We start from the raw sequence: 19,597 nt of genomic DNA on the forward strand, positions 1-19,597 counted from the left end.
GCCTTCACGAAGATAGAAGTCTTTTATCAAATGCTGCGTATTCAAGTTCGAAAGTACCTGTAACTGATTTTTTCAGTGCAAATTGATTTATTCCTCTAAATAAAACGTCAAACAATGAGTTTGTTTGAATGGGTGTTTGGGAAGAGTGTTACGCCGCAAGAAAGGCTAAAAAAAGTATGTAGTTCTCTGTTTCTGACTGCTTATTTCTGTAATCATACTAACATTGATTATTTGCATTATAGAATCAAAGAGCTTTAGAAAGGACCCAAAGAGAGCTCGAAAGGGAAAAGAGGAAGCTAGAGCTGCAAGACAAAAAGCTTGTATCAGAAATCAAAAAATCCGCAAAGAATGGGCAAGTTACAGCTGCAAAAGTTCAAGCAAAAGACTTAGTGAGAACCAGAAATTACATTCAAAAGTTTGATAACATGAAAGCTCAGCTTCAAGCCATATCATTGAGAATTCAGGCTGTTCGAAGTAGTGACCAGATGACCCGTTCTATGAGCGAGGCAACTGGCCTTTTGGCTGGAATGAACAGATCAATGAATCTACCTCAATTACAAAGGATATCAATGGAATTTGAAAAGCAAAATGAGCTCATGGGTCAAAGGCAGGAATTCATGGATGAAGCTATCGATAATGTCATGGGCGATGAGGTAGATGAAGATGAAGAAGCAGACGAGATTGTAAATAAAGTTTTGGATGAGATTGGAGTAGATTTGAATTCGCAGTTGCAAAGTACGCCTCAAAATTTGGTTTCCAACGCACCAGTAGCAGAAACGACTGTAGGAGTTGCCGAACCTATAGGGGCCGGATCAGAATCTCACGGCAATCCTGACGATGACTTACAAGCTCGGTTGAATACTTTAAAAAAACAGACATAGATCTTTTCAATTGTATGTAATAAATGTTGGTTTAATGCTATCAGGGATGACACACTGGAGCCCAACGTAAATATTGTTATCACAAAGCACGCAAAACTTTGTCTTAGTTTTTTCTACACTCACTTCTCTTCATTATGTACAGTTTTCAACGCCAGCAAATGAGCTTTCAAATAAATATTTTCTATATTATACATCATTTATATATCATTAAGTGCACAGTGATTTATCAAGCTTATAAATGCTTACTGATAATTTTTTCGCTGACTAGGTACTCGTAAATAATAGTAGCGCACTCTTCGACAGTCTTTTGGTCAGTTCTTAAGTGCAACTCTGGAGCTTTGGGGGCCTCGTAAGGAGCTGAAATACCAGTGAACTCCTTAATTACACCTTCTCTAGCTTTCTTATATAAACCTTTAGGGTCCCTCTGTTCGGCAACCTCTAAAGGAACATCGACAAAAACTTCAATGAATTTTAAGCCAGCTTCCTTGTGTAGTTCACGGGCTCTATCTCTGTCAACCCGGTATGGAGAGATGAACGAAGTGATTGAAATAGCACATGAATCAGCAAAGAGTTTGGAAACCTCGCTAATTCTACGAATGTTCTCATTTCTATCCTTTTCTGAGAAGCCCAAATCTTTGTTCAAACCAAAGCGAATGTTGTCACCATCCAATCTGTAGGAAGAGAGATTCTTTTGAAGTAGTAATTGTTCAAGTGCACAGGCGATGGTACTTTTCCCAGACGCACTTAGGCCCGTTAACCAAACAGTACAACCGTCCTGCTTTCTCAATGCCTTTCGTTCGTCGTAGGTAAGGTTTGGATGCCAAGTGATGTTAGTCGCCATTTTATTGCAATATATTTCGAGAAATTTCCTGACCCTGTCGATATTTAGCCGTAATCAAAGGAAAAGTTTATGGCATTAATGAATGTGTAGTCGATGTCTTCGAGAAAGTTTGCATTTTATATACACACTTTTGACCAGGTTGCGAGATTCAAGGCATGATGAGTCGTTCATCCTCTATATTGCCACATTTTTTGAGGTGGCTTGTAAATACTAATCACGTGTGATTAGCGGCACGCCTTTTATTAGAATATCGTCGGCGAAAGAATGTGGCCTTCTGTAGGTAAAAACTGGTAGCTTCACCACTAACTTAACAAAAAAGCGATTCCACCAACTATTCTACCCTTTTTCAGCTCCTAATTTATGTATTTTGATGCCAATTATAACTGATACAAATTCCCGTTGTAATCAATATAAGCGTCAAATTGTATGGATATAGGCTACATAGTCAACTGCAATAACACTAGTTTCAGAGGCGTAAGATCTCGGAGAAAATAGTCTTGAAATATGTAGGAAGTAATTAACGATCAATTGCCCTCGTTAACTGACCACAACATCGTACAAGATTTTAACGATACAAAATGACAATTTGAGAAAATTCTTGAATTGTTTGAATCAAATCAATCAATTTTTGATGTTATTTCATACCATTAATAGTCAATAGTGTACTGTTTGGCCATTACATTCTGGGGACCATATACTCTCTTTTTTTATTTTTTCCGAAATAGTTGATATCAAAAATCCAAACGTTTTTCTTCAATCAATATTTTTGGTTCGGATATCGTAAACAAAAGAATATGGTTTTTGCTATTAACAATATTTATAAACGTTAATTAATAATTTAATTTAAGAAATATATTAAATGTTTTTATAAAATCATGTGACCATTCATGGTACATTTGCTATCTAGAATTATTCTTGTTAGCATTAGGGGCTTTAAAGAAACGGCTGATGTGAAAGTGTGAGAGACCCAAATTCATTCATTGAACAACCGTTAGTTCATACAGAATATCAACTGTTATTTTTAAATTTACCTTACTTTGTTTTATCAGAGTATTACTCATCAAGGCTCAACGAAGGATAAGAGATCGATTAAAAACATAATTTTATAGATTAGCTTCTACGTATACAAGAACAATATATAAGGATGATGGCGAAATCAAGGGAAAAATGCTTGAAGCCACGATCGAGCAACTGGTACAGATTGGTATAAATTTAAACAGATGAAACAATTTGGCTCGCATTTCTCAATATGTCAACCATTTTTTTACACTCTTTTCTTCTTTGGATTGTGATGTCATTTTCTTTAGTTAACTCTTCAATATCTTGCTTCCCATAGAGTTTTTCAAGTAAAACCTTTTGAATATCAGTTTTACTTTTCACAATCAATTTAAGCATCAAAGCTTTTGGTACAATATCAGCAATGGTTCTTTTAACAATGGAGAAATAACTACTTATCAACAGCTTGATGACTTCCGTTTCCATTGTCTCCCTTTCAGTCATTTGTCCGGTAGCCTTTAAAACAGGAGGTGGAGATTCTAAAGCAGCCAATTTTTTCTTGTTCTTGGTGGAGAAAAAACCACCAAAAAATCCTGACTTTTCCTCCATGGCTGGTGGCTTACTAGATGACGGTTGGGTTGGTAACGGTTTACCAGTCTTAGGGTCAACAGTAACTTGGCGTGGATGCAATTTTTCTTCTACCATAACCATCGCTTGAGACCCTTTCAAAAGATCGGGATGGGCAGTATTGATGTAAGTCTGTTCAGCCTTGATTATGTCAACAACGAATTCGTTTGTAGGAACGGTAGCGTCCTTCAAAAATTGAATGAACTGATTAGAAATGGCTTCTCTTAGAGCAGGATATCTTGAATACTTTGATTGCGAGATAATTTGCTTTAGCATGCGAACAAGTTCATCAAATACCAAACTTACTAAACGCAGCGATGGTTCTTCAAATCTTCTAATTTGCTGTTTAACTAAAACTTCAAAAGCTTCGGTACCAACAAATAAAGATGGTGCCGAACCAGAACTATTGTACATGATGGTTCTGATGTCAGAATCTTTAATTTGATCAAATGGATCCAAAGAGTCCACACCATTTTTGAAAGTTTCATGAAATACATAAGAAATTCTGGCACCACCGGAAAGCTCCTGACTGGAAAGTTCCTTGGCTTCACCATCCAAGATACCGGCGTATTCATTAGAAAAGTCAGTAATCATACTCAACACAACGGAACTAGCCGAATCCATTGTTTCTGGACCCAAATTTATGAGTTCGTTTTGATATTTTTTCAATGTGGCTTCGATCTTGGCCTTGATCTCAGGCAACGTTTGCCTAATATGGTGCAGCAAAATTGAGTTTAATTTTTTAGCCAAATATGGTGTACCACAATAATGAGCTTTAGAGCTGTAGGAGGGATGGTTTTCAAAAAATCTCTTTTCGTTTTCAAGCGCTTCTCTGATCGTTTTTTTGTGTTCAATATCTTTTTGACCTCTGTTAATAACTGGGATGTAACCGTACCTCAAAGGAATGACTCTTCCAGCCAAAATATCAATGACATCTGTACCTTGATCCATTAAATCAACTTTTGTCAAGACACCAATAGTTCTCGTTCCTTCTGGATCAACCTCCCTAGCCAATTTTAGACCATCACTGTTAGCCAAATCGGTGTTAGCGGCATTAACGGATAAGATAATAGCATTTGGTTTAGAAATATACTTTAGAAGCATATCTTTTATTTGTCTTTCAATATCAGGAGGTTGGTCGCCCACGGGAACTTTTGTCAACCCAGGTAAATCGACTAATGTTAAAGTTAGAACATGTGGAGAGTAAATTCTTAAGTTAATGGGTACGGAAGAGATACCTGAATTGGCACCGGTAATTTTGTCAGTTTCCTTAACGATTTCCTGTCTAATATCGTCAAAATTATAAAACTTTCTGCCGGGCAAGTGTAAAAACTCACCCCATTCTTCCTTATTGTCCTCAGATTGTCCATCATGCTGCTGCTTTTCCAATTTGTCTTTTTTCTTGTCATTATCATTGATATTTAAATCAATCAACTCATTGGCAGCTTGATTGACTTTGGCATGCTCTGACTTTTTGGGTCTCCTATTGATCAATTGCAAAACCAAGGGCCTTCTGGTGACAATACCAGTACCTCTTGGCAGGAAGTCTCTACCAACAATATTCTCCAAAACGGAGGACTTTCCTGATGATTGAGAACCTACAACGGTAATCTGAGGCAAATCAATAGGAGATTGAGATCCGCCTCCCAAGGGTGCTAAAGCGTCCTGAAGCTTGTTAATAGTGGAAATTAAGTGCTCATCCATCGTATCCTATAATATGAAATGTGCAGTATTTGTGTGGCCTTTATACAATGCTATAGAACGCTCTTGTAACGTGTAGACAGAAGTAAATTGAAAATCATCAAGGTTTGTCTTGGAAGATATGTTATTCTCTTGATGGCAAAGCGACGCGAATCAACGATGCCTAGTTACCCGGCCCGAAAGACGGTGTTTGAGGAAGAAATCAATCAATTGGGGCATTGGCTTTGGAAACTAGCGCAATCTATAATACACAAACGATTCTAATCTCGAGAATTCTTCGCGACAATTAAAGTCTTCATACATTAACTGAATTCGGTGAAATATCTTACCATTCTAAGGGCCCGTAAAAGTGATTTCTGAGGAAAACCTTTTGGCAGCACCAGTTTAAAGACACTAAATCAGCCAATAACTCAATATCGGTGCCAAGCCTTTTTGATTATTAAACTACGAAAAAGCTTAAGGAATACCACTTGTTTTCACGAATACGTTTTCTTTATAGACAACTAATGAGCTCTCAAAAGGTTTTCGGTATCACTGGACCTGTATCAACCGTGGGCGCCACTGCAGCTGAAAATAAATTGAATGATAGCTTGATCCAAGAGCTGAAAAAGGAGGGATCATTCGAGACAGAACAGGAGACTGCCAATAGGGTGCAGGTACTGAAAATATTGCAGGAACTGGCCCAACGGTTTGTTTATGAAGTATCAAAGAAGAAGAATATGTCTGATGGGATGGCAAGGGATGCCGGTGGAAAGATTTTCACCTATGGTTCCTACAGACTAGGAGTCCATGGACCCGGTAGTGATATTGATACCTTGGTAGTTGTCCCGAAACATGTAATCCGAGAAGATTTTTTTACCGTATTTGATGCACTACTAAGAGAAAGAAAAGAACTGGATGAAATTGCACCTGTTCCTGATGCGTTTGTCCCAATCATCAAGATAAAATTCAGTGGTATCTCTATTGATTTGATCTGCGCACGTTTAGATCAACCACAAGTCCCCTTGTCGTTGACCTTATCAGATAAAAATCTACTGCGAAATCTGGATGAGAAGGATTTAAGAGCCTTGAATGGTACCAGAGTAACAGACGAAATATTAGAGTTGGTTCCAAAGCCCAATGTTTTTAGGATTGCCTTAAGAGCTATCAAATTATGGGCGCAAAGAAGGGCTGTTTATGCTAACATTTTTGGTTTTCCTGGTGGTGTCGCCTGGGCCATGCTAGTTGCTAGAATTTGTCAACTATACCCCAACGCTTGCAGTGCAGTTATATTAAACAGGTTTTTTATCATTCTATCAGAATGGAACTGGCCACAACCGGTAATCTTGAAGCCAATTGAGGATGGTCCTTTACAAGTCCGTGTATGGAATCCAAAGATCTATGCTCAGGACAGGTCTCATAGAATGCCTGTCATTACACCGGCTTACCCTTCCATGTGTGCTACACACAACATCACAGAATCTACTAAAAAAGTTATTTTAAAAGAATTTGAAAGGGGCGTGCAAATCACTAATGACATTTTCTCCAATAAAAAGTCCTGGGCTAACTTATTTGAGAAAAATGATTTTTTCTTCAGATATAAGTTTTATTTGGAGATTACAGCGTACACGAGAGGCAGTGATGAGCAGCATTTGAAGTGGAGTGGTCTTGTTGAAAGTAAGGTAAGGCTTTTAGTTATGAAACTGGAAGTGCTGGCAGGAATTAAAATTGCCCATCCCTTCACCAAACCGTTCGAAAGCAGTTATTGTTGCCCAACGGAGGATGATTATGAAATGATTCAAGACAAATACGGTAGCCACAAAACTGAGTTAGCATTGAATGCCCTCCAACTGGTAACAGACGAAAATAAAGAAGGTGAGACTATTAAAGATAAACCTAAGGCGTACCTGACAACAATGTACATAGGCCTCGATTTTAATATTGAGAACAAAAAAGAAAAAGTTGATATTCACATTCCATGTACGGAATTTGTAAACTTGTGCCGAAGTTTTAATGAGGATTATGGCGACCATAAAGTATTCAATTTAGCGCTACGCTTTGTCAAGGGTTACGATTTACCAGATGAAGTTTTTGATGAAAATGAGAAGAGACCATCAAAAAAGAGCAAAAGGAGGAATGTAGATGCTGGCCATGAGACTGTGAAAAGGTCAAAGTCTGATGCGGCTTCGTCAAGTGATAACGTCAATGGTACGACCGCTGCTGTTGACGTAAATTAAGACGTTCCTATCCATAATTGAATAGTTTACTAGTATAGGCTAGACAGTCATAAGCAGATTTTTACCATTCATATGTAAATCGAAATACGGTTGTTTTTTTCCTACAAGTGGAGAAAAACTAATATGTAAAGTCATCCATCATTTTGTTTTCTCATGCATATAGGCAAGAATGTTACGTTACGTTCTGGTCTGGGGGCTGCCAACTTTGTCAGGATGGAATATTCTGGGAGGATAAATACTCGATTGGTTGAAAAAGAAACCGAGCCCTTCTTTTCTGATTTTCGGCCAGATATTTAGGCTTTTTTTTTTGACGAAATAGGGGACCCAGGATTGGCAAATACAACAGAACAAGCTTCGAAGGTACGTGTACAACTCGAGAATTACATCTACCTGTTGTATGAAGTGCGAGTTCATGCAATTCGCACCACTATAACAGCAAATATATTAAAGCAATATCAATGGGCTCCAAAAAACTAACCGTAGGGTCCGATTCCCATCGGTTGAGCAGATCCAGCTTTACAAGTAGTAAATCTTCACTTTCAGCAATAAAAGATCAGCCGGTCGATACAGATGATATTGATGAGGACGACGAATCAGGTCATAATATTATCTTGAATATTATATCACAATTAAGGCCAGGCTGTGATCTGACCAGGATCACCTTGCCTACTTTTATTTTAGAAAAGAAATCAATGCTTGAACGTGTCACGAATCAGTTACAGTTTCCTGAGTTTTTATTGCAGGCACATTCAGAACAGGACCCCTTACAAAGATTTTTACATGTAATGAAATGGTATTTGGCAGGTTGGCACATTGCGCCGAAGGCTGTCAAGAAACCATTGAACCCAGTCCTTGGTGAGTACTTTACCGCTTATTGGGACTTGCCAAACAAGCAGCAAGCATACTATATTGCTGAACAGACAAGTCACCATCCTCCAGAATGCGCATATTTTTACATGATTCCCGAATCATCAATTAGAGTGGATGGGGTGGTTATTCCTAAGTCAAGATTTTTGGGAAACTCAAGCGCTGCCATGATGGATGGATCAACGGTCTTGCAATTTTTGGACATAAAAGATAGAAACGGAAAGCCGGAGAAATATATTCTAACTCAACCAAACGTATATGTGAGAGGAATTTTATTCGGGAAAATGAGAATCGAACTGGGAGACCATATGATTATTAAATCTCCTGATTTTCAGGCTGATATAGAGTTCAAGACAAAGGGATATGTCTTTGGGACTTACGATGCCATCGAAGGGACTGTTAAAGACTATGATGGTAATTCGTATTACGAGATATCAGGTAAATGGAATGATGTTATGTACATAAAAGATTTAAAGCAATCGCGTTCTTCACCAAAAGTCTTCCTCGACACCCATAAAGAATCACCTCTGAGACCACAGGTCCGTCCATTGAACGAGCAAGGTGAGTATGAATCTAGAAAACTGTGGAATAAAGTAACAGATGCATTGGCTGTCCGCAATCATTCTGTTGCAACCGAAGAAAAGTTTCAAATCGAAAACCACCAGAGACAATTAGCTAAAAAGCGTATCGAAGATGGTGTGGAATTCCACCCAAAGCTATTTAGAAAATCAAAGCCTGGCGAGGATCTTGATTATTGTATTTATAGAAATATTCCCGTCAACGAGGATCCTGAGAAGCAAATTCGAAGTATATTGCAGATTGCACCTATTTTACCGGGTCAACGCTTTACTGACAAATTCTTCATTCCTGCATTTGAGAAAATAAAGCCACAAAAGAAGAAAATTGAAGGCAAAAAGGAGAATTTGGTAAAACTGTGATTCACGAGAATTCGATATCGGTGTTTTCTTGTTCTAAATTATAGATTAACCTTTTTTTTATGTATTTTTTTTCCGTTTCAGCTAACCACCTAGTTGTTCTTTTTCGTCTTATTTTTATCGAAAAGTATATTTAGTAGCTTTTTATAGCCAAAATGCACAAAATTTACTGAAATTAGCAAATCACTTGTAAACTGTTCAGGTACAACTGGAGCGTTATTTTTCAATTTGATACAGCCACACTTTTCTTCGAAAATTTGAACTTGAGTTTTCCAAGTCGAAAGGACAGAATCTATGCTAATTCCGGGGTAGAGATTAAGTTCCGTTATTTGCAAAAAACATAGATACGGGGGCCAGTCTGCAACATATGTATTATCAATCCATTCTACCAGTTCTCGAGGAAATACATCAGCACCTGGTATCTGAAAATCCAAGTCTGCCTTGTTTGGCTTGATCTGTAGATCAAATGAACTTGTTAGTCTTTGAAAATCATGTATGTTGTACACATTTTTCAATTTCTGCTGGCATACCATATAGGCTAATGTGCTCCACGATGAACAATCCTTAATATGCTGAAAGCAAAATCTTTTGGTCAAATCAAACAGCTCTTTTTTTTTATCAAACGTTGAGTTATCGTAAAACCATCTGGCAGTATTCCAACAATAATAATTGGAAAAATGTTGAGATGCAGAAGAATTGAATAAAAAGCAAAAATCTGGGAAGACAGGTGTCTTCGCACCAAGCGACAAAACGTATAACTTGCGGTATAATATCCAGAGTGATGAGGACTTGTTGATGCGATTGCTTGACGAACAAAGCAGCCGTTGAACTAGTCTTACTTCCTTAACAAATAGATTTGGTATGCTTAAAATACTATTATCTTGGAAATACTTCCTTAGCAACTGTTCATGTATATTATGTATCGTTTTGTTTTCAGGTGTTGTGAGTAAAAGTCCAATAGTCATAAAGTAAATGTTTTCGTCGAAAACGTAATTCAGTTCTACGTTACCACGTAAGGTCGTTAGTAGCTGGAACTGATAAAGAAAATAAGCTGAAGGAATAGTTATCTAAAATTCCGAAAACTTTGTTGTTGGAACATACTTTGATCTGAGAGAGTCCCGTTGAAATATGTATGCGATTCTTGGAAAAGAGATAGGAATGTGGATTTGAAGGTAACTAATTCTATGTGGTGAGCATTTTTGTCTAAGTAGTAAGGCAAAGCAATGGAGGGTTGATCTCTAGCAACAGTCAATTTGAAATTATCATGCTCTAAATGGGTTGTTATCTTCTCAAAAAATTCCTTGCAAAGGGGAAGATTAAGCTTCATAAGCCTTTATAATTTCTCAAGGTCTTTCCTTTTAACATTTTTTGGTCTGGCATTTTGTTATACTTTAAATATATTCATCGTTTACTTGGTGTAAAAAGTGACTGGAAGGAAAAAAAAATAGAAAGGAACGTTGTGGAACACTCAAAACAGGGCCATCGTGACCAAATGTAAAAAAAATGAAAATAAAAGACTTGCTTCAGTTCGTCAAAATATGTGAGGTATATAACCACCGTAAGCTTATAGACCATTCTATAAGATAGTAGCACCCACGTCTACTACGAAGTATTTAGTAAAGGTACATATGTCACACAAAATTCGTTAAGCTCTGCTCCGGTATTAATGCTGTTTAAAATATACTGTTCCATTGGCATAATGGCGATCCAGCAGAATTTGTTAAGAATGTGAGGCGAAAAGAAGCAGTAAAAGAATGTATAGAAAGCAACTTATATAAGAAGAAATCGGTAAAGGAAAGATGGCATGACCGTCTTACTCCACACCAAGTTGTTGTGCCATTTTATCCAAACTGATTCCCTTTTCTGGTATGCTTACGGGAAGAGAATAAAAATCCTCTTCATCAAGTTCAACTTCTTCATCTGACCAATCTTCATCGTCCTCTGATTCATCATTACTGTATTCTCCAAAGGACACTCGCGACCGGTAAGAAAATCCCAGCATCATTAGAGTAGTAATTGAGACTGTAATAGCAGTGAATATGAAAATCTCTTTATCTAGTTGAGAGGCCGCCGATATATATTGACCGGAACTAAACTCTGCTTGAGAGGGCGTTTGCGAGGTGGCTGTAGAGATTAAATTGGTTTGCGTACTAGCAATATTGTAATCAGAGATCCTATTTCTTCCTACCACTGATCGTTCAATTCTCTTATTGGGTGGCGGAACAGCCTCATCGCTGGCATTAAGAGGACCAAGTTTAATTCCAGTTACCTTCTTAAACCTTCCTGGATTAACCACAGTTTTTAACAAACTTGTTGAAATCGCTTTTGCAGTAGTAGTAGTAGTAGTACTTACGGCGGTTCTAACGGCAACAGTCGTTATAGTTGCTGTCCTCGGAAGCCATCTTCTTTTTGCCTCTGTTGAGGTGATCAGGGTGGTCTTTGTTTCGGTTTCAGTATCTGTTTTGTATAAAACATCCGTGGTTATTGTTTTCGTGCTCTGAGACTCACTCACCAAATAATTCTTTGAAAATTCCCTTGGTTTTCTTGCGGTTAATTTTTTTTCTTTAGGAAGACAGGTCGTATGAATTTCGGTTATGGTGTATAATAATGAGTGCTTTGTAGATATATCTCGATTATCATCATCATCGCCGTCATCGGCATCTCCACCGTTATTTTCATCGTAAGTCTCACCACATTTTTCATCATTCATTTCTAGACTTTCATAACATTGCTTGCTGTTTTCTTGCTTCCCATCAGGTGCGTCGCAGTCATTTCCGTCTTCATCTTCATCTTCATTCTCAGGTGTTTTTGGTGATTTTTTTTTAGTCCTTCTTCTCTTACGCAAACGTTGAGTTTCACTATGCATATCGACTTTTTTGGAGATGTCAAGTGGTGCCTTTCGGTTCTGGTTATTCGTTAAAGAGGTTAACAATGCAGAGATTAATTGGGTTTTCTCGAATGGCAAGGGGTTTCTGAAAACAGTGTGGTTTTGATCGACAAAATAAGACAATTTCTTACTTGAAAATTTATTATTTCTTGACTTTAAACTTACTCCATTGTCCACCGCTCCAATTACTCTTTGAAACTGCTCGATAAATATCTGCAGTTTTTTATACTCATCTCCTGAAGTGCAGTAGTCCTGGAAGCAACTATTGTTAAGGGAACTTAAAGCACATTGCAGACATCTGCAATTATTTGAGTCTTCCATAGTTTCATTATTTACGATGACGCACGACCGGCAAAATGCATATTGTTCATCAAAATAGTGAAAGACGCATTTATTCAAATCTTGATTCTTAAATATGGAGCTTGTTAGTAACACAAAATCTAGGGGTTGCACTAGCTCAATAAGTTCATCATACATACACAACTGGTAAGAAAAGGAGAATTTAGTTGTGAATTGTAGCTTGGACACAAGTTAGGATCTGCCACTGTTTTACCTCGAACCGCTGGGAGATTGAAACTACCTCCACCGGCCAAGAGAACCAGGAGCGCTCTCAAACATCTCATCATTGCCAATGTATTTCATCTGCTTTTCTACTTTTTGATAATTTTCGAGATTTCTAACATATATCGAAACATTTTCTTGATACTTCGCAAGTTAGCCGCCAAAGAGATATTATAGCCACAAAAAGGACAAAACAAGAAAAAGAAAAAAGAATAATCATGACGGAGTTTTTCAACGTAGAGTATATATATGTACAGGATATTAATTTAGTAGTAGTTTTAACATAAGTTAGACTGACCTCGCTGTTTCGAAAGCCTTCTTTATTGCCTCATCGTCCAGTCTTTGAATTTCTTTCATAATAGTATCGTATTTGTTCTTTTGCTCTCTAGGAGTGATGTCGTTGACAACGTAAACGTTTGGTGAAGCATACGTCTCGGAGAATGGATGGATGGCATTAGGCTCAGCTTCTTTGAAAGCGAGTTTTGGATTGTTCATTGATGGCAAAATACTCTTCTCAAAATACTCTTTAAACTGTAAAGGCGTAGTTAAAGTAGTCAGTTTATAATCTGGAATCAAATAGCCTGATTTCTCTTGCAAAAGCTTGGTAAATTGAAACTTCGCCACCAAACCGGGAAATGGGACATCCAGCTCTTCTCTGCCCAGCGTTTTTTGCGTTGCCTGAGATATTACATCATCTAACTCATTCTCGGAAACGATCTTACCCCTAGATAACCACTGATTAAAAGGAGCATTGTAAACCGCTTGCTTCAACTGCCTTTGTCTCTTATACCGTCTAGGGCCTTCGCCAATAAAGTTTTCAGGTATTAGCTCCAATCTGTTCTTGCTGTTGGAGGAAGCCTGAGAGGAAACTTCAGCCCTCCCCTCCTCAATATCATGTATCAACTGCTTAGTATCCTTGACAGGCTCTCTATGTTCCTCTTGCTTCTTCCTTTTGAACCACGACATGAAGTCCCTGTTTGCAGAAGAAGTATGAATAGATCTGACTCCCCGCTCAGCGGCAGAAAGGCCCACCGACCATTGCGGCAACGGCTTGGAGCAATGAACTCTAATCAATGACGACATCCCTGTGCTACGCTTTCCCTCCTGTCTACTGAGTGGCCATTCCAATGCTAATGAACAGTTTTTGGTTTATATGGCACGAAACGTTGTTAGAGCAGAAAGTACCGCTACCCGCCTTAAAATCAGCAATACAGAACAAGAACAAAGAAAGTCACTCGTACAGTAAGAACCAGCCCAGCAATAAAGAAGACAACGACAGATCTGAGCTACGGGAATGGGGGCTGTATTTAGCTGTTGTAGACATAATGCAACTGAGGAGGACGAGGCCTTGCTGAGGGAACATCAGGCAGGCTATGGAACGCAGGGGAACGCACCAGATGAATACGATGCAGAACAAATGCGATTGAAAGAACAGGAGCAGAAGCTGCTGGCGAGGGAGCAAGAACTCAGGGACATTGTCGCAAACACTAATGACAAACTAATAGACATATCGATGATAAACAACAGCGGAATTGTGATTCAAGGAACAGACCTGCAAGAAGCCCTTGAAAGAAGAGAACAAGAAGAGGGTGAAGGTGAAAATGAAGGTGAAGGAGCACGAGAGGACGGAGGAAATGCAGGCGAAGAAAACACCAGTGGACGGTCAGTGTCGTCGAGCCGATCTGCAGAGATAGCTACTCACCGTGCGGCTCCGAAGTCGCATACATTCACGGTGCTTACATCGGATTTAGCGAAAATATCAAAAGAACAGTTGAAAAAACTACACTCGAGCATATCAAACGAGATTTTCAGCCAATCTCAAGTAGACAAGCCAGGTCCTTTGACTGTCCCATTTTAATGAACTTTCTTATATAAATAACTACCCTACTTTAAGGTATATAGTTGATGGAATCAAAAATCACTCTTGACGACGTGAGCTGAAAATTGACTCCAAAAAAACAACAACGAGAAAACACGGCAGATGTTCAAAGCAAGTTCAAAATACCATTGCAACGTAAAGTAAGTCAAAAGAGTACAAAGGAAGCGTAGGTATGGTGGTCAAGAAGCGGAAGTTAGCAGCTGAAGGGGGCAATGATGATAGGCCTAAATATTTACCGGGGAAACATCCTAAAAATCTGGAAGAATCTCCGCACGTGGACTATAACGCCCCACTAAACCCTAAATCGGAACTTTTTCTAGATGACTGGCATATACCTAAGTTTAATAGATTTATTAGTTTCACTTTGGATGTTCTTATTGACAAATACAAGGACACCTTCAAAGATTTTATCAAGCTACCAAGTAGGAAGTTTCACCCTCAATATTATTACAAAATTCAGCAACCAATGTCTATTAATGAAATTAAATCAAGAGATTATGAGTATGAGGACGGCCCAGGAAATTTCCTTTTGGATGTTGAACTACTGACAAAAAATTGTCAAGCCTACAACGAATACGACAGTTTGATTGTGAAAAATTCCATGCAAGTGGTAATGCTAATTGAATATGAAGTATTGAAAGCCAAAAATTTGAAAAGAAACTATCTAATCAATAACGAGGTCAAAGAAAAATTACTACACTATTTCAATAAGTTGGTTGATGGTACCGAAAAGATAATCAACCAGGCTTTACTGGGTTCTTTATCTCCTAAAAATTTAGACGACAAAGTTAAATTAAGTGAACCGTTCATGGAATTAGTCGATAAAGATGAACTACCTGATTATTATGAAATAGTGCATAATCCAATGGCATTGTCAATCGTAAAACAAAACCTTGACATTGGCCAGTATTCTAAGATATATGACTTTATCATCGATATGCTTTTGATTTTTCAAAATGCGCATATCTTCAATGATCCGAGTGCTTTGATTTACAAGGATGCAACAACTTTAACAAATTATTTTAACCATCTAATACAAAAGGAATTTTTCCCAGAATTACAGGACTTGAATGAACGTGGTGAAATTAACTTGGAATTTGATAAATTTGAATTTGAAAATTATTTGGCCATTGGTGGTGGCCCAGCGGCAGCAGGTGCATTAGCTATAGCAGCTCTCGATAATGATATCGAGCCAGAATCAAATCGTGAAGACTTTATTGACCAAACAGATTATGATTTCAATCATTTCGAAGGTCTGGGTAATGGTTATAATCGCTCCCTCTTAACCGAGGATTATTTACTGAATCCCAACAATTTTAAGAGGTCAATAACCAAACCAGGTAGCATTATAGGAACAATGCCATCCGACGTCAAAAATGAACGATCCATGACACCTAACATCGAGAAGACAAATTCCTTAGAAGGTGAACAATTGAAGATTCCCAAATATAACATCATAAAATCTATCCAAAAAGAAAGACAATTGCTTTCAGAGCAACACACTATGGAATACAAACCTTATAAACTGATACATCAAATTTATATTTTTTCTTCAAAAAATTTGTATTCACAGGCAACGAAACCTTTGCCAGGTTCAAGACCATCATGCAATCAAAATTGGGTGGAGTATATCTTCAACGGTGATGAGTTGAGTCAAAACGAAAACGCCTTCTCCTTTATGTTGCAGCCCATGCAAACTTTCTTAACTTTACAATCTCATTTGAACTCACCATTAAAGAACACAGAAACTTTACTAACGATCAATAAAGAACCTGTGAAGTCTAGAAATTCGAATGCAAACAGTAACCTTTCACAACCTCAGCAACAAGAAAATAATGTTATTGATAATGATGCAAGGCAAGATATGGAAAACTTGGCAAATAGCAGCAGTAACACCATTGATACTGGCAATGATAATGATAAATATAATACACCAGAAATCTTTGATATCCGCTTATCAGAAGGTTTAAATCATTTGGTGTTTAAATGTGAAGACAAGATTTCGAATGAGGTGGAATCCATGAATTTCTGGATAAATGTTTTACCGTGATAACTGTCACTCTACACACACCCATTCGACCATATGCATGTATCTATATACCTAACCTACATACACTTTTGTAATATTATCCGTACTTTTTCATTGTGTAAATGTACTACTAATGTTTTTTTTAATGACGGAAAAGTCGTGCCGCTAATTGAACAGTATGGAAAGGCAGGAAAATTATGTAGAAAAACCGAAGAGAAAACGTATATAGAGATATATGTTCCGGCAGAACTGTTGAAGAAGAATATAGTCGCTAATTTTATTTCATTTTTTCATCATAGTTTAGACTTGGCTTGTGATAGTTTGACGGCAGCATTATCCAAGACAACGATGTTTCTCGTCATATCAATAGTCTGGAAAATGACAACTGCACCTTGTTTCCACGCCTTAACTTTTAAAGTATCACCTGGGAAAACAACGTTGGTAAATCTTACTTTCAACTCCTCATATGGGCCATAATGCTCAAATAATGCCTTCGCACTAACACCTAATGTGCAAAGGCCATGGAGGATTGGTGAAGGGAAATTTACTGCTTTGGCTAATGTGGGATCGATATGTAAGGGATTCAAATCGCCAGATAACCTGTATAATGCGGCTTGATCTTTATTAGTAGAAATCTCCATCTCAAAGTCGGGCACCTTTCCGCGTGGTGCATCAAATCGTTGAGTAGCGAATTTTGCCCTGTTTCCACTTGTTATTTGCTTTTTTAAGGGCACACGTGCACCTCTGATAAAGAATGAACCCTCATTATAGGCCAGCAGTTTCTTGTTTTTAACGTCATAGGTTTCGAAACCACCAACAACTAAAGCTGCTTTACCATTCTTGTCAAGAACTTGCAAAGGTTTAGCAACCGTTTTCAATGTTCCGCTGCTTGGCAACTTTGGCGTGAAGAGTTTAAAATATTGCTCCCCATGCAATAACATTGCATAATTAAAGTTGTCAACCAAATTATCCATAGATAGTGTAGCAGTTGCTTGCATAAATGGAATGACGGCAAAAGAAGGCAAAACCTGGAAATCTGAATCATTTTCGTAAGTGTATTTTAACTCTTTGCTTGTACAGCCAAGTCCCAAATTGTATAAGATACAATCCCTGGTAGTATACTTAAAAACTCCGTCGTTTGATTCCTTTGAGGAGTGTGCTTTTTGTACTGCTTGTAAAATAGCCATTGAAGACTCCTCTGTGGAGCTTGGATTGGTGGTGTTACCACTGAAATCGGTTATATGACTCCAGTTTTCCCTAATTTCTTCGGGTTCAATAATCTCTTTTATAGAAACATAACCAGAGCTTCTTTGCCATCTGGTTTGTCCACACCAACCACCACCAACTTCAAACAATTGACCATTAACCTTTCCTCCAGAATTCTTTTGTAGTTCCTCAGATGCCAACAAAACAACAAACGGAGAGACCTGAGACGCATCGAAGTGGTTCGACAATTCCTTTTCAGAGAATATAGTCTTAGTCATAGCGGTTTCGGCATGGGGAGCAATGACATTAACAATAATTCCTCTTTTGGCACCTTCCAGTGCAATAGTCTTGCTAAAACCTAAAATTGCAGCTTTTGCAGCAGCATAGTTGGCCTGTCCAAAATTACCATAAATTCCTGAGGTAGAAGTGGTGTTAATGACAAATCCTGACTTCTGCTTCGTGAATATTGGCCATACTGCCTTTGACAACGCAAATGTGGAAAAAAGATGAACTTTCAGAACAGCGAACCATTCTTCATCTTTCATTTTCACAAAGGATCTGTCACGCAAAATACCGGCGTTATTGACCAGAATGTTCACTTTTTGAAATTTGTTTATGGCAGTTTCAATGATGTGTGGGGCTTCAGTGACTACATCATGAGAGTCTGGAACAGCTGTGCCTTCACCATACATTTTATTGATTTCTTCAACCACCGAAAAAGGGTTCTTGATGTCATTCACAACCACTTTTGCACCGTAGCGTGCAAACCAGAGGGCATGTGATCTTCCAAGACCACCTCCTGCACCTGTGATTATTACAACCTTATCGCGAATCGAATTGATTTTAATGGGTCCCTGATCGTTTGAGGGTAATTTTTTAGCTTTTGTGATCAAGTCATTATAATCTGAAAGTTGGTATGGATGCTGAGTCTTGTTGAACGACTTATCGTTAAAATCAGTGATTTCCTTCCATTTATTTAGAATAGCTTCTGGTGTATATGTTTTGGGATCAGGATTAAAGATTTGCCCGGAAGACCTTTCCCATCTAAGCTGCCCAAAGAACCCAGCAGCAAGCTCAAAGATGGAGTTCGATACTTTCGTACTTTCATGGGTTAAGTAAAGTACTAATGGAACAATTTTCTCTGGCCCCAGTTCCTTTAAGATATGTGGTGGTAAGACATTCTCCGTCATTCTTGATCTGGCCAATGGTGCAATTGAATTAACATTAATGTTGTATTTGGCACCCTCTTTCGCGAGAGTTTCCGCCAAACCAACTAACCCCATTTTAGCAGCTGAATAATTAGCTTGTCCAAAATTTCCAAATAATCCAGCTGGGGAAGCGGTGTTAATAATTCTGCCAAAGTTCTGAGAGCGCATATGAGGCCAAGCCGCCCGTGATAGCTTATAACCACCAGTCAGATGAACCTCCACCACAGAAGCAAATTCGTTTTCCGTCATCTTCGCAAATGACACATCTCTTAGTATTCCAGCATTATTGACTAGGATATCAACCCTACCAAATTCTTCTATGGCTGTTTCGATAATTTTTTCTCCACTTTCATTGACAGAATCGTAATTTGCCACAGCTACACCCCCGGCTTTCTTGATTTCGTCCACCACTAAATCGGCAGCTCGCGAGTTGTGTCCTGAACCACCCAAGGTGCCACCTAGATCATTAACAACCACTTTTGCACCGCTACTTGCATAAGCCATCGCATAAACTTTACCCAGGCCGCCCCCGGCGCCCGTAATTACAACAACCCTGTCTTTAAAGGATAATTTTCCGGTCATGACTTATTGTTACTAGATCGAACCTTTGCTGAAAATATACCTATCTATTGCTTATTAAATTATTGAGGAGCCTCTCTACCTTTACAATTCGGGAGTCAAGTGGCTAGAGCCCACTTTTTATATAACCTGTAGCAACAAATTCCTCGTTTTTACCCCATCCTCCTTTGTCTTCTTAATGCGT

General features: G+C 38.3%; 11 protein-coding genes across 11 annotated transcripts; 5 read left to right on the top strand and 6 right to left on the bottom strand.

Annotated features, from left to right (window-relative positions):
* Nucleotides 1–114: 114 nt before the first annotated feature.
* Nucleotides 115–881, top strand: DID4 (ESCRT-III subunit protein DID4; the record flags this gene model as incomplete). The annotated part of the gene is made up of 2 exons (XM_056229441.1): nucleotides 115–174; nucleotides 243–881. 2 exons carry the CDS (start codon nucleotides 115–117, stop codon nucleotides 879–881), a joined length of 699 nt encoding a protein of 232 aa, XP_056083459.1.
* Nucleotides 882–1,113: 232 nt separating this feature from the next.
* Nucleotides 1,114–1,722, bottom strand: MET14 (adenylyl-sulfate kinase; the record flags this gene model as incomplete). The annotated part of the gene is made up of 1 exon (XM_056229442.1): nucleotides 1,114–1,722. The coding sequence occupies one exon, from the start codon at nucleotides 1,720–1,722 to the stop codon at nucleotides 1,114–1,116; it is 609 nt and encodes a 202-aa protein (XP_056083460.1).
* A 1,212-nt stretch (nucleotides 1,723–2,934) lies between these two features.
* Nucleotides 2,935–5,049, bottom strand: VPS1 (dynamin-like GTPase VPS1; the record flags this gene model as incomplete). The annotated part of the gene is made up of 1 exon (XM_056229443.1): nucleotides 2,935–5,049. One exon carries the CDS (start codon nucleotides 5,047–5,049, stop codon nucleotides 2,935–2,937), a length of 2,115 nt encoding a protein of 704 aa, XP_056083461.1.
* Nucleotides 5,050–5,552: 503 nt separating this feature from the next.
* Nucleotides 5,553–7,262, top strand: PAP1 (polynucleotide adenylyltransferase PAP1; the record flags this gene model as incomplete). The annotated part of the gene is made up of 1 exon (XM_056229444.1): nucleotides 5,553–7,262. The coding sequence occupies one exon, from the start codon at nucleotides 5,553–5,555 to the stop codon at nucleotides 7,260–7,262; it is 1,710 nt and encodes a 569-aa protein (XP_056083462.1).
* Nucleotides 7,263–7,720: 458 nt separating this feature from the next.
* Nucleotides 7,721–9,067, top strand: OSH6 (oxysterol-binding protein OSH6; the record flags this gene model as incomplete). The annotated part of the gene is made up of 1 exon (XM_056229445.1): nucleotides 7,721–9,067. The coding sequence occupies one exon, from the start codon at nucleotides 7,721–7,723 to the stop codon at nucleotides 9,065–9,067; it is 1,347 nt and encodes a 448-aa protein (XP_056083463.1).
* An 89-nt stretch (nucleotides 9,068–9,156) lies between these two features.
* ECM9 (Ecm9p) lies at nucleotides 9,157–10,391 on the bottom strand (the record flags this gene model as incomplete). Its single annotated transcript, XM_056229446.1, has 2 exons — nucleotides 9,157–10,064; nucleotides 10,166–10,391. 2 exons carry the CDS (start codon nucleotides 10,389–10,391, stop codon nucleotides 9,157–9,159), a joined length of 1,134 nt encoding a protein of 377 aa, XP_056083464.1.
* Nucleotides 10,392–10,877: 486 nt separating this feature from the next.
* SKDI11G2170 (uncharacterized protein) lies at nucleotides 10,878–12,577 on the bottom strand (the record flags this gene model as incomplete). The annotated part of the gene is made up of 2 exons (XM_056229447.1): nucleotides 10,878–12,359; nucleotides 12,431–12,577. 2 exons carry the CDS (start codon nucleotides 12,575–12,577, stop codon nucleotides 10,878–10,880), a joined length of 1,629 nt encoding a protein of 542 aa, XP_056083465.1.
* Nucleotides 12,578–12,800: 223 nt separating this feature from the next.
* On the bottom strand, nucleotides 12,801–13,595 carry MRPL13 (mitochondrial 54S ribosomal protein mL50 MRPL13; the record flags this gene model as incomplete). The annotated part of the gene is made up of 1 exon (XM_056229449.1): nucleotides 12,801–13,595. One exon carries the CDS (start codon nucleotides 13,593–13,595, stop codon nucleotides 12,801–12,803), a length of 795 nt encoding a protein of 264 aa, XP_056083466.1.
* Nucleotides 13,596–13,806: 211 nt separating this feature from the next.
* On the top strand, nucleotides 13,807–14,370 carry MEH1 (Meh1p; the record flags this gene model as incomplete). Its single annotated transcript, XM_056229450.1, has 1 exon — nucleotides 13,807–14,370. The coding sequence occupies one exon, from the start codon at nucleotides 13,807–13,809 to the stop codon at nucleotides 14,368–14,370; it is 564 nt and encodes a 187-aa protein (XP_056083467.1).
* Nucleotides 14,371–14,563: 193 nt separating this feature from the next.
* RSC4 (Rsc4p) lies at nucleotides 14,564–16,441 on the top strand (the record flags this gene model as incomplete). The annotated part of the gene is made up of 1 exon (XM_056229451.1): nucleotides 14,564–16,441. The coding sequence occupies one exon, from the start codon at nucleotides 14,564–14,566 to the stop codon at nucleotides 16,439–16,441; it is 1,878 nt and encodes a 625-aa protein (XP_056083468.1).
* A 272-nt stretch (nucleotides 16,442–16,713) lies between these two features.
* On the bottom strand, nucleotides 16,714–19,416 carry FOX2 (bifunctional hydroxyacyl-CoA dehydrogenase/enoyl-CoA hydratase FOX2; the record flags this gene model as incomplete). The annotated part of the gene is made up of 1 exon (XM_056229452.1): nucleotides 16,714–19,416. The coding sequence occupies one exon, from the start codon at nucleotides 19,414–19,416 to the stop codon at nucleotides 16,714–16,716; it is 2,703 nt and encodes a 900-aa protein (XP_056083469.1).
* Nucleotides 19,417–19,597: the final 181 nt, after the last annotated feature.

Source organism: Saccharomyces kudriavzevii, assembly GCF_947243775.1.
Source record: "Saccharomyces kudriavzevii IFO 1802 strain IFO1802 genome assembly, chromosome: 11".
Taxonomy (NCBI): Eukaryota; Fungi; Ascomycota; class Saccharomycetes; order Saccharomycetales; family Saccharomycetaceae; genus Saccharomyces; species Saccharomyces kudriavzevii.